This window comes from Mus caroli, chromosome 5, assembly GCF_900094665.2.
Source record: "Mus caroli chromosome 5, CAROLI_EIJ_v1.1, whole genome shotgun sequence".
NCBI classification, from domain to species: Eukaryota; Metazoa; Chordata; class Mammalia; order Rodentia; family Muridae; genus Mus; species Mus caroli.
Window position 1 is genome coordinate 30,860,475 of NC_034574.1, and position 14,881 is coordinate 30,875,355.

The 14,881-nt window shown below is 48.4% G+C and overlaps 1 protein-coding gene across 4 annotated transcripts in view; it reads left to right on the plus strand.

Annotated features, from left to right (window-relative positions):
• Afap1 (actin filament associated protein 1) overlaps positions 1-14,881 on the plus strand; it is a 110,360-nt gene that overhangs the window by 24,047 nt on the left and 71,432 nt on the right. Inside the window, exon 1 of one of the 4 annotated variants that reach the window (XM_029477636.1) lies at positions 5,839-6,101. The exons of 1 other annotated variant lie outside the window; for it this stretch is intronic. In XM_029477636.1, the coding sequence (XP_029333496.1) occupies positions 6,038-6,101 (64 nt within the window). In that variant the 5' untranslated portion in view covers positions 5,839-6,037. Of the gene's footprint in view, positions 1-5,838; positions 6,102-14,881 lie in introns of those variants that run through there. 2 more of the 4 variants (XM_021163595.2, XM_021163596.2) reach the window with 2 other exon arrangements.

Consider the following 14,881-nt stretch of genomic DNA (forward strand, 5'->3'; position numbering starts at 1 on the left):
GAGCAGTCGGGTGCTCTTACCCACTGAGCCATCTCACCAGCCCCGAGGATTTTTTTTTTTAATGGGCCTCAGTTTTCTCATCTGTAAATGGGGAGTGAAATGTAGCACTGTCACAGAATCCTGGTGAGAATCGAGGATGATGAAGTGCTGAGCCTGGCACGGGGAGTGCAGCCTGGTGCGACTATGTCAGCATTGTCAGAGGAACAGAACACTGGGCTTTGAGAGTTCAAGTAGTGTGTCTGTGACGGCTGATCTTGGTGGTCAATTCAACACAGGTGGGAAGAGGGACCCTGTGGCCATTGTCTGTGAGGCCCTTTCTGGATTGCTAATTGATGTGGGAGGACCCTCTCTGCCCGCTGTGAGTGGTGCCACCTGGGGAAGGTGGACCTGGGGTGTTTTAAGAAAGCAGGCTAAGAGCTGGCCCTGTGGTTAAGGGCCCTAGCTGGTCTCTGCTTGCGTTTCTTCTGCCTTGAGCTCCTCCCTGAAGATGGATTGAGATCTGTGAGCTTGAAAAGCAAATGAGGACCCTTGTCCCTAGACTTGTGCCAAGGTCAAGTCACGGTTGTCTCATGCCAGCAGCCTGTAATTCCCGGTGGGGTGTGTGCACCCACTGCTGCGCAAGGGCAGCTGCTTGCAGTGTATGGGTGCAGGTGGCGGCCATGCTGGAGCACCTGAGAGCCAGCTGAGATCCTGGAGCTGGCTATCAGCAAGGACGAGGAACTTAAGAAGCTGCTGGGCAAAGTGAGGCTTGCACAGGGCGGTGTCCTGCCCAACATCCAGCTGCTGCTGCTCCCCCCAAAGACAGAGCTACCCTAAGGCGAAGGGCAAGTGAGAATGCTTGAAAGGGACTTGACAGTGTCATGTGGAAGGTGCTTGGGGCTTTGCCTTTGCTGCAGGCCTCTATGGGGCCTGCCATCTTCTCCATTCTTTGTGTTCCTAGTCTGTAGAATGAGCTCACTAGCACTTTAATGTTGCTGTTGGGGATTCGAGGATGCGAGCTAACATGAAATCTCACTGAATGTGACAGGACAGACCAACTCATAGCCAGCAAGCGTCTGCATCTATATGCCTAACAAAGGATTCGCCTGTCTTTGTGGGGAGCAAATTCCTTCTGTCTCCTTGGCTGTCACAGGAAGAGTGCAAGGCTTTGTGGCATCCACTGTAAGCCCTGGATCTCCTCTCCTCGATTTGGCAGCTGTCACGTATTGCTGGCACAGCAGAGCCAAGTATAAGGCACAGCTTGCCTTGATTTACATTTTCGGGTGTTGGTGCTATTTATAAACAATTAAGAAAAGATGCGGAAGCCTGTTTATGGCGAGCTGGCAACGTCAGCCAAACTCAGAGAAATCTGTTAGTGCAGCCTGCTCGTGTGTAAGCACAAAGCACTTAAATAAACACGCACGCTCGCTCGCATTTAAAGTTTCCGCTTTAAAAAGTGACATTCTGGTATTGGCCAGATGGTTTACAGAGCCTTGTCCTAAAAGGGCAGCAGTGTGTCTGTCCGATACCAGGAACCTGAGCTGTCATAAAACAGTAACTGTGATGTCTCCCCAACGTTTCGGGCCATTTATGGGGAGTACAAGATGGAGGGGAAAAGGTGTCACCTTACAAAGACTTCAGGAAGTGATCTTCCAATGTCCTTCTATCTATTAAAGGAATATTATTTTTATTTTAGATTCTGTGTGTGTGTGTGTGTGTGTGTGTGTGCATGAGAGTGCAGGGGCTTGTGAAGGTCAGAGGCATCAGATTCCCCTTTGGAGCTAGAGTTCCAGGCAGTCAGGATGCACTGGATATAGGTGCTAGGAACTGAATTCAGACCCTCTGCAAGGCAGTTCCTGCAGCTAACCGCAGAGCTCTCTCTCCAGCCCCACTTCCCTTGTTAACATCCATTATCCAGGACAGGCAGGGACTTTCTTCCCTACTGTGTATTTCTCTGTAGCCTTGATCCCCGATTCTGTATTTTGGTTGGTCTGTCTTCACTAGAAAAGGAGATTTCTCACTATATAGCCACCGCCTGGCACAGAGAATACTTAATAACCATTTGTTGAATGATTTCCTGAATAGACGGGAAGGGGCTTGTCCTTTCTTCTGTCCCTTTTGACAGGTGCTGTCATGTGATCAGGGACTCTAGTAAGTTGAGGCCCCAGGTCACTCTGGGTAGATGACTCTCCTCAGGTGCTTAGCTGCGATGTGTGGCCCTAGAGTAGAAATCTGGAGATATCACCCTCAGAGAGGAAGCTGTGGGTCACAGGAGACATGGCGTATGGGTGCGAGTCACAGCGCACAGTCAAGTCACAGCCTAGTGTCACCTGGGTACAGTTGCTGCAGGTCACCTGGGTACAGTTCTGTTTTTTGTTTTTGTTTTTGTTTTTTGGTTTTTTTGTTTACCACTGAGCCATGTCCTCAGCCCCTGAAGCTGCTCAGCCTCTTGGCTTCCCCCACACTTCCCTGATTGTGCATTGAGTGGTGGGCCATAGATGCAGAATGGAAACCTGCCGGCTAGAAGTGGCCATACGTTTTGGGTCTCAAGAAAACAGTTATTTTTGCAGTCCTCCAAGTCCACTTTTTATGTACATCTTATCAAGAAATAAAACATAGAAAGAATTTTACAGAAAAGGATAATTAATCAGTACAGAGCATTAGAGTGTGTGTTTATTCATGGTCTGGAACCGAGGTACAGTAGGCTCCCGTCTAAAGTGCAACTTGAATCCATTAGTTACCATGGTGTGGGCAACAGTTACTGGTGGCCTTAGACAGACAGATGCAGCCCTTGCTCTGTCTCAAGACAGGGCATAATCATTTTAAATTTGCATGAGGGAGAAGCAGATGGCGTGGTGAGGGACTGGTCAGATGTCAGGTCATTGATAGCTTTTTCCTTCCACGCATCACCCTGGGAGTTGGGACCAAGAGCTTGCCGAGACCTGATTATCATCTATCCTAGCCAGCTGGGTTCTCTTCATGCCTGGCTCAGAAAGATTGCTCTTTTTTTTTTTTTTTTTACAGATAGTGAAGTGCATTGTTGATTATCTTGGAATCATGAAAATTTTACTTATTCTACCCCAAACTTTAGAAGTAGAACTGTCCAAAGATGGTCCTCTGTGTTCTTTTTAAAAACCTAGGTTTTCTTTTATTTTCTTTTTTTAAGTATATAAAGCAGTTGAGATCTTCTTTATGATTGAGTAGTTTGTAAGTCTAAAAAGTGTATGTGTGTGTGTGTGTGTGTGTGTGTGTGTAAGCCAGAAGGAACATCAGATGCCCTGGAGCTACAGTTACAGGCAGTTATGAGCCACCTGGTCTTGGATGCTGGGAACCAAACTTGGGCCCCTCTGCAAGAGCAGAAGGTGCTCTTAACCCCTGAGCCATGTGTCCATCCCCAGCCAAGTAGTTTCTGACAGAACGAGAGGTTGTTTGAGAAGGTGGTTTCCCTTGCAGCATCTCCAGGATGCTGGGACAAGAGAGGCCAGAGAAAGATGGTACTGGCAGAATTCTGAGCTCTGTGGACCTTAGTGTCTCTGTTTAATGTTGAGAGTTCAGAATTTGCGTCTTTAAAGGTGGAACCTCTTTTCACCAAAGTGCTTGGGGCCAGAGTACCTCAGAATGTAGTGGCTTTGTTTTGGGTTTTGAAGTGTGTGGATGTCACTGGTCAAACATTCCTAATCCAGAACTCCACAGTGGAGCTGCACAAAGTTAGAAAGTTTAGGATCCGGGAACATTTCAGGCTTCAGAGTTCCAGCCTTCATTTTTTTTTTCAGCTGTGTCTAGGGAAATGACAGAACTTGGAGGAACGTTCTTGCTCATCCATTCTAGCCATCCAGGGTCTCGTGGAAAGGGCACGTTTGGCATGCTGCCTACCTGGGGTGAATCGGCTCTCACAGCCCCCCCCCCCCCCCCCCCCCCCCCCCGCTTGAGTCTTTCCTGGCTGACATTATCTCCTCGGTCCTTTCCCACTCCTTCCCGCACACCCATGTGGCATCAGGGTGCGTGACTCCAGAAGGAGCTTTCTACAGTTCTGGGACTGGGGTGATGCAGGGAGGCATTGCCTGTGCTTGTACAAATGAGAGCTGAAAATAATGTCTCCAGCACTGACCTAGCCAGAGTATTCTGGTGGAAAGTACAGACACACGACACCCCCCAGTTTGAATCAACAGGAATTTGGAGAAGTTGGGGTGCAGGAGGCCTCTTAGCTTTGTCAAGTTTTACTTTGCACCCCGTTGGGCACACTCTGCATGCATCCTTCCTAGTCAGTCAGTACCTTGTGAGCAGCACTCTTCCTCAGCAGTGGGCCTCAAACTGCATTCCTCTCAGAAACTATTCTTGGAATAAAGAGAATACTTTCACTATCAAGGGGGAGGGCACTGCTAAGGTCTGGGATGGACTCCCAGCTATGGAGCCTGACTGCAGCAAGGCTTCACCCAGGCAAAGCGGTTGACCTATGATAGCAGAGCTGGGAGCCGAGACTCCTCAGGGGCACTGCTGGTGGTTTTGGCTTTTGAGCCAATCTACCGGGCAGAGTCTTTTTCTCTGCCCAGGCCTCATGCTTCTCCTGGCTGCGGTGCTCTGCGCCCCTGCCGTCCACTCCTGTGCTTCAGTGGATCCTGGCATTAGCTGGGACGGAGACCACAGCTCCTGGCTTTCCTGGGTTTTTAGATGTTCTTAGGGGTTGGGCTCTGGGCCCTGTTGGCTGAAGGTCTTGTTTCAGAAGGCATCTGTGTGAGGCATGCGTACTTGTATGAGGTGCACACTTAGTGCCGGTTAGGCTGGCGTGGATAGGGTCAAGTCAAGGGGCCAGTGGCAGTTGGTGACAGCTGTCTTCCTCATGTGGAGACTGCCTCTGCACTGCAGCCCTTACCACTCCCCCCGCAGCCTGGTCCCTTTCCCTCCCATCTGCACATTCCGTCTTTCTTTGGTGTCCTTGGCCATTTTGACATTCAGTTTCGGGCCCTGAGAAAAAATGGACATTTTAGACAGGAGAAGACCATAAACGATTTTCTGTGGTGGGCTGGACGGGTGCATTCTGGACACGTGGCTGAGTTATTGCCTGCTTCTCTCAGATCGCAGGTTTTCAGGGTTTAGTGATAATTGGAATCACTAAGAATGTTATTCTTGCAGGATTTCTTCAGTGCCACTTTAGTAGACACAGCTAAGCTCCCAGACGAATAGATGTGTGGGGCTGTGGCTGTTGTCTGGTCGAAGGGAGGTGTGTGAGTGTGAAGATCATTCCAACCACGGAGGATGAAAACATATCTGGGTTTTTTTTTTTTTGCCATGTTCATTATTAATCATGGAGGTAATGATGAGCTCTGGAACCTGGGTCTCCCAAGCCTATGCCTGCGCCATTTGTTTACCTTTGAGATTCCAGCCTCTCCTATGGCCACTACCAATCAATCAGCTGGCGTCTTAGGTAGGTTGAAACCTGTTGAACTTCTCCTTTTTTTTTATATATATATATATACTTTTTATTAGGTATTTTCCTCATTTACATTTCCAATGCTATCCCAAAAGTCCCCCATATCCTCCCACCCTTGTTGAACTTCTTGTCTCACCCTCCCCACTACTCACTCCTTCCTGGTACTCAGGATGCTAGGCCCAGTTACCTGCTCCTTAGCCTACCTTCTGCTCTCTGCTCTTAGATCCTGTGGGGTTCCAGACAGATAAGCAGAAGCTGTCACACTCTTCTCTGGGGGTTTAGAAGGAGCAGAGACTCATGAGTTCTCAGGCCATTGATAAAGATGAGGTCTTGGGCTCCGGGATGAAGGCCTTTGTGATATCTGCCCATCTTGGAGAAAGACAATTTCTGGTCCCATCCTGTTACCAACAGGAACATTCCAGGTTGCCATAGTGCATTTTCTATGATGGATTGTTGATAGATGAAGGTCACTCCCCACTCAGACAAGTAGGCAGCACAGGGGAGCCTGTGTTTAGTATAGCCTTCATGGATTGACCCTCAGAGATCTGCAGGTCCAGGGAAGGCACATATCTGCACTGTGGAAATCATGTGTGGGCAAGAGTGGGAGCATCCAGGTGTAAAACTTGACTCATGCCTCCTCTGTCAGGGAGGGCCACATCTTCTCAGCATGCTCCACCCTCCATCCCAGCATCAGGTACTCTGAACTGTTTCTTCAAAAGTCTCCATTTATGTGTATTTTATTGACATGAAATTGAGACTATGGGAGGGATAAACTGAGCGGAGAGTGGGGGGACAACGAAGGGGGATATATCCTTAAAACGTGGTGAGAGCGTGTGTGTGTGTGTGTGTGTGTGTGTGTCCGTCCTTATATTGCCAACACTGTCAATCCTGGATCCCTTATGGAGTTTTCTTAGCTCACAGAATTGTGGCTGAAGGTTGGTGACCATGTGACCTTGAATTCCTAGCAAATGGTATCATGAGAACATGGAGGATAACTTGGACGAGACAGGAAGCCAGGGAAAGATCAGGGAGGAGCCAGAAATACCTTCCACTGGGCTCTGCTTCATAAAGGTCCTATCACCTCTTTTCTCAGCCATGCAGAAGACAGAGCTCTCAATACAAGAGCCCCCGGGGCCACCCTTGAACCTTACCCAAGCTAGAGCAGATAAAGGCTTCTTAGCATTTCATATATGTATATGTGTATGTGTGTATGTATGTGTACACACACACACAAACACACATACATATCACATACTTAATGGGGAGAGCCTGAAGGATGGGTTCCCCTCTTTGTTTATTCTGAAATAATTCAAACCTTTGGAAAGGTCTCAAAGGAGTCTGTTTGCCTTTCATTCTGGGTCCCCCAAATGTGGCCCTTTCTCTTTGTGTGCAATTTTTTTAGGTGTGTGAGTGTGAAGCCAGAGTGCAGAGGTGGGAGGAGAAGAAGATGTTTTTAAGAGTGACCTGAGGGGGCAGGTATAGCGGGCTAATTTAGAGCAGTGGTAAGGAGCCAGGGGAGGTGACTGCATCTGGAAGGAGAGAGTAGGGAGATTTGTTTCTGGGTTGGATGATGGTGGCGATAGTAGCCAGGGCTGCCCTGAGCTCCGCTTTGTCACTGTCCACATCCTGCTCTGAGTAATCCAGAGCTATCTCACTTGCAAGCCCTGTTTTCCCTAAAGTTCCTAATGCCTTGGAGGATTTACTTCTGTAATCCTTGAGCGCTGCCTGAGGCTGCGTCATTGCCACCAGCATTCCACAGAGGTTATGAGTTCTCCACAGAAGGCCCTTGGAAATATAAGATGGGATCTGGAGCCGGGGTCTAAACTGAGTCCAACATCTGGGAAGGATTATTGTGTAGATGGGATTGAACTGTGCGTGTGTGTATTTGCATATGTATTTATATTATACACACACACACACACACACACACACACACACACACACACACTCACACTCCGATCCTGAATACTTTATGAAGTTTCCTTACTGTCTTGATAGCTGTTTTCTCACCTATGAAGTGGCGTCCCTCTCAACACAGTTCATTACTGTTAACATAAGAGGCACTCGCTTGGAGGAACAGCTCCCTTGAAAAGCACACGGGAGGCTCTTGTGGGTTCCGAGGAGGCAGCAACAGCGGTGGCTTGGTGAGCACTGACTGCCGTCCCGCCAGGGAGGGGTGAAGCTGCATGTTATCTGTCTTTAAGTTTTCCAACCATTCTTTGGGGCAGAGAGGAACCCTTGATAAACTTCTTTTGTGTAATAGATTATACTGATAATGAAAGTGGCAGTGGCCAGGAGTTGTTGAGGGCTTTATCTGTGTCAAAGACTGTGCCAAGCGCTCCACATAGGGCATAGAACATTCATAGTCAAACCTCTAGCCACTCTGGCTTTACAGAGCACACTCAAGGCTACCAAACTGCTGTCAGCAGAACTTCCAGGACCCTGAGTCTCATGTCCCCGAGGAACCTGGCTCTTGCCCATCCTGTGAGTGTGGCAGCTCCAGTCCCTGAAGCGCAGCCTGTGTGATACGCCTTGCCACTAATTTGCTTCCATTAACACCCTGGCATATGTTACTCAGCTTGAGGTGCCCACCGCCTTGCCTCCTGTTCCTACACGCTCAGGGGGAAAGAAAACCATCTGCCAGGGGATCCAGGAGGAGAGACAGACGCCAGCCTTGCAGCCTCCACTCCCTGGAGAGCCTTGGCCCTTCCTCCTTGGAGTTTTAAGGCTGTCTCAGGCCTGCTGTTGGGAGCCCTGAGGCTATTTCTTCTAGCCGACAGAAGAGACTTAATGACACAGTCCCTGGCCTCAGTGTCTGTAGATGACCGGATGAGAGGAGCCCGGGATACAGAAGCCCAGCTGCGGGCTCTGTGGACAGCTGGATTGCAGGGGCCAGTGAGGAGAAGGCTCTGCGATTTACAAGGGATGGACTTCCTGTAAAGGCCTGGTGCAGGCTCTTTGAGAAAGCTGCTGTTCTCACTGCCGGCCAGACTTCCCAGTGCCCCCAGGGCTGTATTGCTTTCCGAGTCTGTGCTACCTTCCCAGTGTTTCCAAGGTGTCAGAACAGTGTGCTTTGCCCTGGCTTTCAGGACTTCCTTTTGGAGTTTTATTTATTTCTCTGAGCACAGAGCAGACACAGGGAAGCTTGGAGGTTGTATAGGCTCTTTTGTTAGTTTACAAATAACCCAGTGGTTCTGGGGCTGGTGGGATTTTTCCATTGGGTGGGTGTGGAATGGAAACGGAGGTGGCCCCTCTCTGATGGCCCCTTCTCTCCTGCGGCAGCTCTAGCCTTCTTAGGGGCCACGCTGCCCATGCCTTTGCCTTGGCTTTCCTACAGTGGAAGTGTGACTCAGCCTGCACAGAGTCTAGAAGGCAGCTGGTATCTTCCCAACAAGATCGGATGTTAGGTTCCTCATAGAAAGTGGATGCCGGGGCAAATTGTGCCCATCTGCCATGTCCCTACAGGGATGCAGAGTATGAACTGTCCTTTATGAACATGCCTCAGACTATTATGGAATAGTGCAAGGAGGCGCAAAGAAGTGTGGACTCATCAGAGATGTGAGGGAAATCCATGTGTCATGCATGCTACCTCGTATGTGGAGGTCAGCACAACTTGCAGGAGTTAGTTCTCTCCCTCTGTGTTTGGGTCCTGGGGATGGGACCTAGGTCATTCAGCTTGGTGACAGATGTCTTTACTCACGGAGCCATTTCAACAATCCCCATAGTTACAGTTTTAAGAACCTAATTGGGACAGGCTTTTTATTTAATAAAGTAGTGAAGAGTCACAGGATCAGGTTGGGGGCCAGCTAGCTGTCTGGATGTCCCCCTTGGAGATGGCTGAGTGTCTGTGGAAGTTGCCAGCCAGGGTTCCTCCTGCGTGGAGCCTGCTGTCTCTTTCCATAGTCAAGTGGCGCCGGCAGTAGTGTGGGTTTAGCACAGGGGCTGTGGCACAGGCTGGCAGGACACAGGGGCTGTGGCACAGGCTGGCAGGATGCATGATTGTTCATTTATTTCTCCCTTGTGGCTTTGGCCGTCATTGTTCCTATGTTAGAGGTGGTTCCAGGGCCACTGTGCCCATCTGCCATGTCCCTGCAGGAAGACAGAGTGTGAGTAGTTCTTTATGCCATTGTTGAGCCTTGTGCCGTTGAACATGCTTTTATCCCTGGGCATTAGTGTCTGCATGGTTGCGACGATAGCATGGTGCACTGGACACACCTCCTGGTTGTCCCTGAGACTTGGAAGCCCTGTCGCTGTGAAAGATGCTAGTCATCCGGATTTGAAAGGATCACAAAGGAAGTAATACCCTAACACCTGACCTCTGTAGCCTACACCATGCCCAAGGCTAGGCAGTTACTCCTTCCTCCCTCCGAACGCGCTTCCTGTGGGCAGTGCTTGGTGCACTCCGGAATTCTTCCCTGACCTGGCCAGCTGCATTTCATCAGGATCTGGGGATGAAGACAGAACTGGTTTGGCCTGATGACTCCTGTTCTTTCAATCTGTGTGAGCTGCTGGTTTCTCTAAACTTCACTTTTTCTCACCACCAAGATGAGAAAGTCCACTCACGATTGTTTTATTTGGCTCCTTGCTTTCCTTTGTGTTTGCATGTGTTCTTTCTCACTCCCTCTGCTTAGAAGAACCCCATGTCTTGAGTGGCAAATGGCACGCCGTGAGTGGTGGTGGTGGTGATGTAGGAAGGTAGAGCCTGCCTTCCTCCTGTGGGAAGCCAAGGAAGCTCCCTACCCCTGCTCCTAACTCGTTTATTTGCTGCCAAACAGTAGTCTTTTCTTAAACGTTTATTTATGCAGATCTCATATTACCAGATAAAATAGTGTTTCCTACTCAACCCGTTCACCTTAACCTGTTGTGTTTCTCCAGATCTCTGCTACTGTGGCTCACAGAGCCCCAGTCTCTGACTTTAGAGCTCCTCCCTAGCCCTGGAGTCAGAGGCCCAGACTCTCACATCCTGATTTGGGCTAGCCCTGATTGGCTTTGTGACCAGGTGCCGCTGCTGGCCCTGGGATTTCATCTGCTTTATAGATGGGCGTTCCCTTTATGTAGCTCTTTTGAGAGATTTACCTGGGTTTATGTGTGCATACTTTATTTCTTTTTACTGCTGGGGATTACTCTGAACCGATCACAATGTAATGTATTTACCCCTGGCATTGTTAATGGTCCTTCAGTTTGAGCTTGGGCTTTGGCAGTTTTGTGTGGCTGTCTACAGTAGTGTGTCTTACGTAAATCTGTGGGCGTGGGTTTCTGGGCCCATGGTGGGGGCATCTTTAAACTTTAGGATGCTGTCACACTGTCCTTTAAGGATTAGGGGTGGGATAAGGTCCCACATCCCCTTCCACTGAGCATATGTGTTTCTATTGTTTAAACCTTAGTCAGCTGGTGAATGCCATGGTGGTTTGGTTTGTGCATCTGCATGAGTGACTGCAGAGTCTTCCTATTCATTTAGTGACATTTTATGATTCTTTATGGTCAACTGTCATAGCTCCTTGGCCTGTTCATTGCTGGGTTGTTTGCCTCTGTATGTTCTTGGTGTTGAGGGTGCTGGCAGAAAAACTTTGTCAGACACATCCATTCTATGTACTCCCATTTTAAAAAATAATTTCTTTGAAGAGTTCTGTTTTTTAAACATGTATCGGTACTTTTGGTGTTCGTGGAAATCTGAGGCTAAAATTACGTTTTCTCCTATGTGTTTTCTGCTTCCCTCTTTAGTCTTTGCTAAGTTTATATTTTATGTGCTCAGATGTGAGTTTGTGGAGGCTTTGTTGTGATTGACAGGGCTCATTAGAGGATATCTGGATTCCCTGACATGCTGCGGTCCATACTGCCTATGGCCTCTAGGCAGTCTTCAGGGACTCTGCCTCAGGAGGCTGTCACTGATGCCCTCCCCATCTTGCCCAGACCCACTCGCCGACCGTTGTGTTCTTTCTTTGCTCACATTAGAAAGATGGGGCTCAGGACCCTCTGGCTCGTGACCAAGCCAGGTCAGATGGGACCTGACCTCACTTAGGTGTAGGACTGAGGCTGCCAGGGATGCGTGGCTGGTCTGGGGGATTTGATGTAAAGTTCTTGGTGCATTTAGGTGACCCATAATGTAAACCCTTTATGGTAAGCAACTTGATTCTTAAAATTGTAACTTAGATTTTGGAAATTCAAAGTTTATTCATTGAAGCACAGTTTTCCTGAAATTAATAACTTTTTTTTTTTTTTTTCGAGACAGGGTTTCTCTGTGTAGCCCTGGCTATCCTGGAACTCACTTTGTAGACCAGGCTGACCTGGAACCCAGAAATCCGCCTGCCTCTGCCTCCCAAGTGCTGGGATTATAGGCCTGTGCCACCACTGCCTGGCTAATAACTTTTTTTATTTGCATGGAAACAAATAGTGTAACAATGAATCCAACTATAACACCATTAGCCAGAGATGATACAAGCCGCTCACTCTGTATCTGAAAAGCCAGGGAAACTGGGGAGTTGCCAAGGTACAAGCTGCTATCCCCAGTAAGTATGGAACTGGGAGCCATGCCCCTTGAAGTAGAATAGCTTGGCACCCTCAGCCGTGGTGCCTGCAGGTGACTGCCATCCACTTTCTGTTTCCGTTGGCTTGCTTCTTCATCTGAAGAGTGTGCAGCACTATGGAGATGGCTTTTTTTCCAATGTGATTCACTTACCTGAAGTAACCACAGTAAAAGTGCTCTTGGAGAGCTGGCACCGAGTTGCTGGCTAGATGGCGTTTGCGTTGGTTTTTGTGGTGCTGGCTATTAATCCTAGTGCCTGGAGCATTTGAGACAAGCCTTCTAGCACTGCTCCATACTCTGGCCCACTGGCTGTTTCATAGTTGTCAGGATTCTGGTGTGTGTGTGTGTGTGTGTGTGTGTGTGTGCACTGTTTGCTTACTTCATCATTTGAGTAAGATGGTGGCATTGTATTTATTTTCTTGTCACTGTCCACTCTGCCCTTCGTGGTACCCAGATATTTCCACAATGAGTTTCTAGTTATGTAATGTTCACATTTTCTTACAATGAATGAAGGATACATGTGTTCTTCCCAGGGCTGTGGAGATGCTTCAGTGATTAAAGCACTTGCCCTACAGATGTGAGGTCCTGAGTTAGGATCCCCAGAGCCAATGAAAAGGCCAGGTAGATGAGGCAGCCACCTTTAATTCCAGCCTGGGAAGGTGGAAAACGGGTTCCCGGACTAAATTGCTAGTGAGATTAGCTATATAGGTGAGATCTGGGTTTGATTAACAGGCCCTGGCACAATAAATAACGTGGAGATGGATTAAGGAGGAGACTGGAAATTAGTCTCCATGTGCACATAAACTCACACATGCACACATCCCTACAAGTGTGTGCCCACACATATGTGCCCACATACATGCAAATATCCACCCACATGAAAGTGGGGGAAAAAGGGGCATAGTGCCTCCCTCTGCCTGTAGGTTACTGTTAATAATCGTCTCTTCCCCTCATCTGGCTTTCACCATCCCGGCTCTGCCTTGGTGCTCATTCTGGAATTATCTTTTCAAAGTGGGGAGAAATCAGGACCCCTTTTTCTTTAAACAACAACAACACCCCCAAAAATAAAAAAAACAAACCAAACAAACAAACAAAAAAAAACTTTCCCACATCTGTTCTTGGTGCTATGGGTCCTTGTGTTGTGCATGGCTCTGGAATATGGGAGCAAGGATGTCCAGCACTGGATATTACCCTTCTTTCAATTTTGAATACATTTCTTTTGAACATAGTGCCACACAACTAGTTAATCAACTTGAGTTGAATTAAACTGGACTGATGTAGGTGGGGGCGGGGATACCATGCTTCCCGTGTCATGTCTGAACTCTACTTTCTTCTTCTTTTTTTTTTTTAATATTTTTTATTAGGTATTTTCCTCATTTACATTTCCAATGCTATCCCAAAAGTCCCCCATACCCTCCCCACCCACTCCCCTACCCACCCACTCCCACTTTTTGGCCCTGGCGTTCCCCTGTACTGGGGCATATAAAGTTTGCATGTCCAATGGGCCTCTCTTTCCAGTGATGGCCGACTAGGCCATCTTTTGATACATATGCAGCTAGAGTCAAGAGCTGCGGGGTACTGGTTAGTTCATATTGTTGTTCCACCTATAGGGTTGCAGATCCCTTTAGCTCCTTGGGTACTTTCTCTAGCTCCTCCATTGGGAGCCCTGTGATTCATCCAATAGCTGACTGTGAGCATCCACTTCTGTGTTTGCCAGGCCCCGGCATAGTCTCACAAGAGACAGCTATATCAGGGTCCTTTCAGCAAAATCTTGCTAGTGTATGCAATGGTGTCAGTGTTTGGAGGCTGATTATGGGATGGATCCCTNGATATGGCAGTCTNTAGATGGTNCATCCTTTTGTCTCAGCTCCAAACTTCGTCTCTGTAACTCCTTCCATGGGTGTTTTGTTCCCAATTCTAAGAAGGGGCAAAGTGTCCACACTTTGGTCTTCGTTCTTCTTGAGTTTCATGTGTTTCGCAAATTGTATCTTAGATCTTGGGTATTGAACTCTACTTTCTAAGTGACCTATGAGCTTCCTTTCAGCGAGCTCTTCATGTGAACCTGGAACTCCTGTGATGCTGTCGATGACTCGCACTCTGACAGCAAAAATCACATCCAGATCCTGCCTGCCTTAGCGTCCTACAAACCAATGGAAGGGTGTCCTCACTTGGGGCTTCCTTGAATGAGTCTAACCTCAAGGATCATCATAGGTTCTGGAAAGGGTTGGTTCTGGGGTTTCTCACACCCGTCCTCAGGAACTCCTCCTAACCTGCCTCTAACTCAGTTAGCAAGGATGCTCAGAACCATTCCCGTGCTCTTTTTTTTCCTCCCCACCCCCCTTCCCTTTGGCTCCAATCCTGCTCACTCCAGCCCATAGGTTTTTTTATTTGTTTTTCATTAAGGATGATTGTGAGCCACCATGTGGTTGCTGGGACTTGAACTCATGACCTCCAGAAGAGCTTGTCAGCGCTCTTAACCACTGAGCCATCTCACCAGCCCCCCATTCCCATGCTCTTAAAGACTTTCTTCCTGGCCTGGATGAATATTCCCAAGATTCTTGCAGCATCTTCCTGTAGCCCAGCAAATTGCCACTGGTTCTGTTGACACAGGAGCTTGCTAAGAAGAGATTCAGGTTAGGCTCCCACCAGTGTCTGTGCTGAGGACCTTATGTACAGCCTCTGGGTCTTCTCAGCTGCCAGCTGGGCAGCTGACTTATGATTCAGACATCACAGGTTAAATAATCATGTCTACAGTCACCCAGCCTCCCAGATGATGGCTGTCCAGTTATTAAGACCATCAGATGCTGCCCTGCCAAGGGAAACTTAAAGACCAGCAGCCTCAAACCTTGGCTGCTACTTCTGGGAACTCAGTGACCAACCTTTCAGCTGCCTCCTTGGATTATCTGCCGAGGCCAGGGGGAGATGTTTGGAAGAATCCGCTGGAGGAGTCT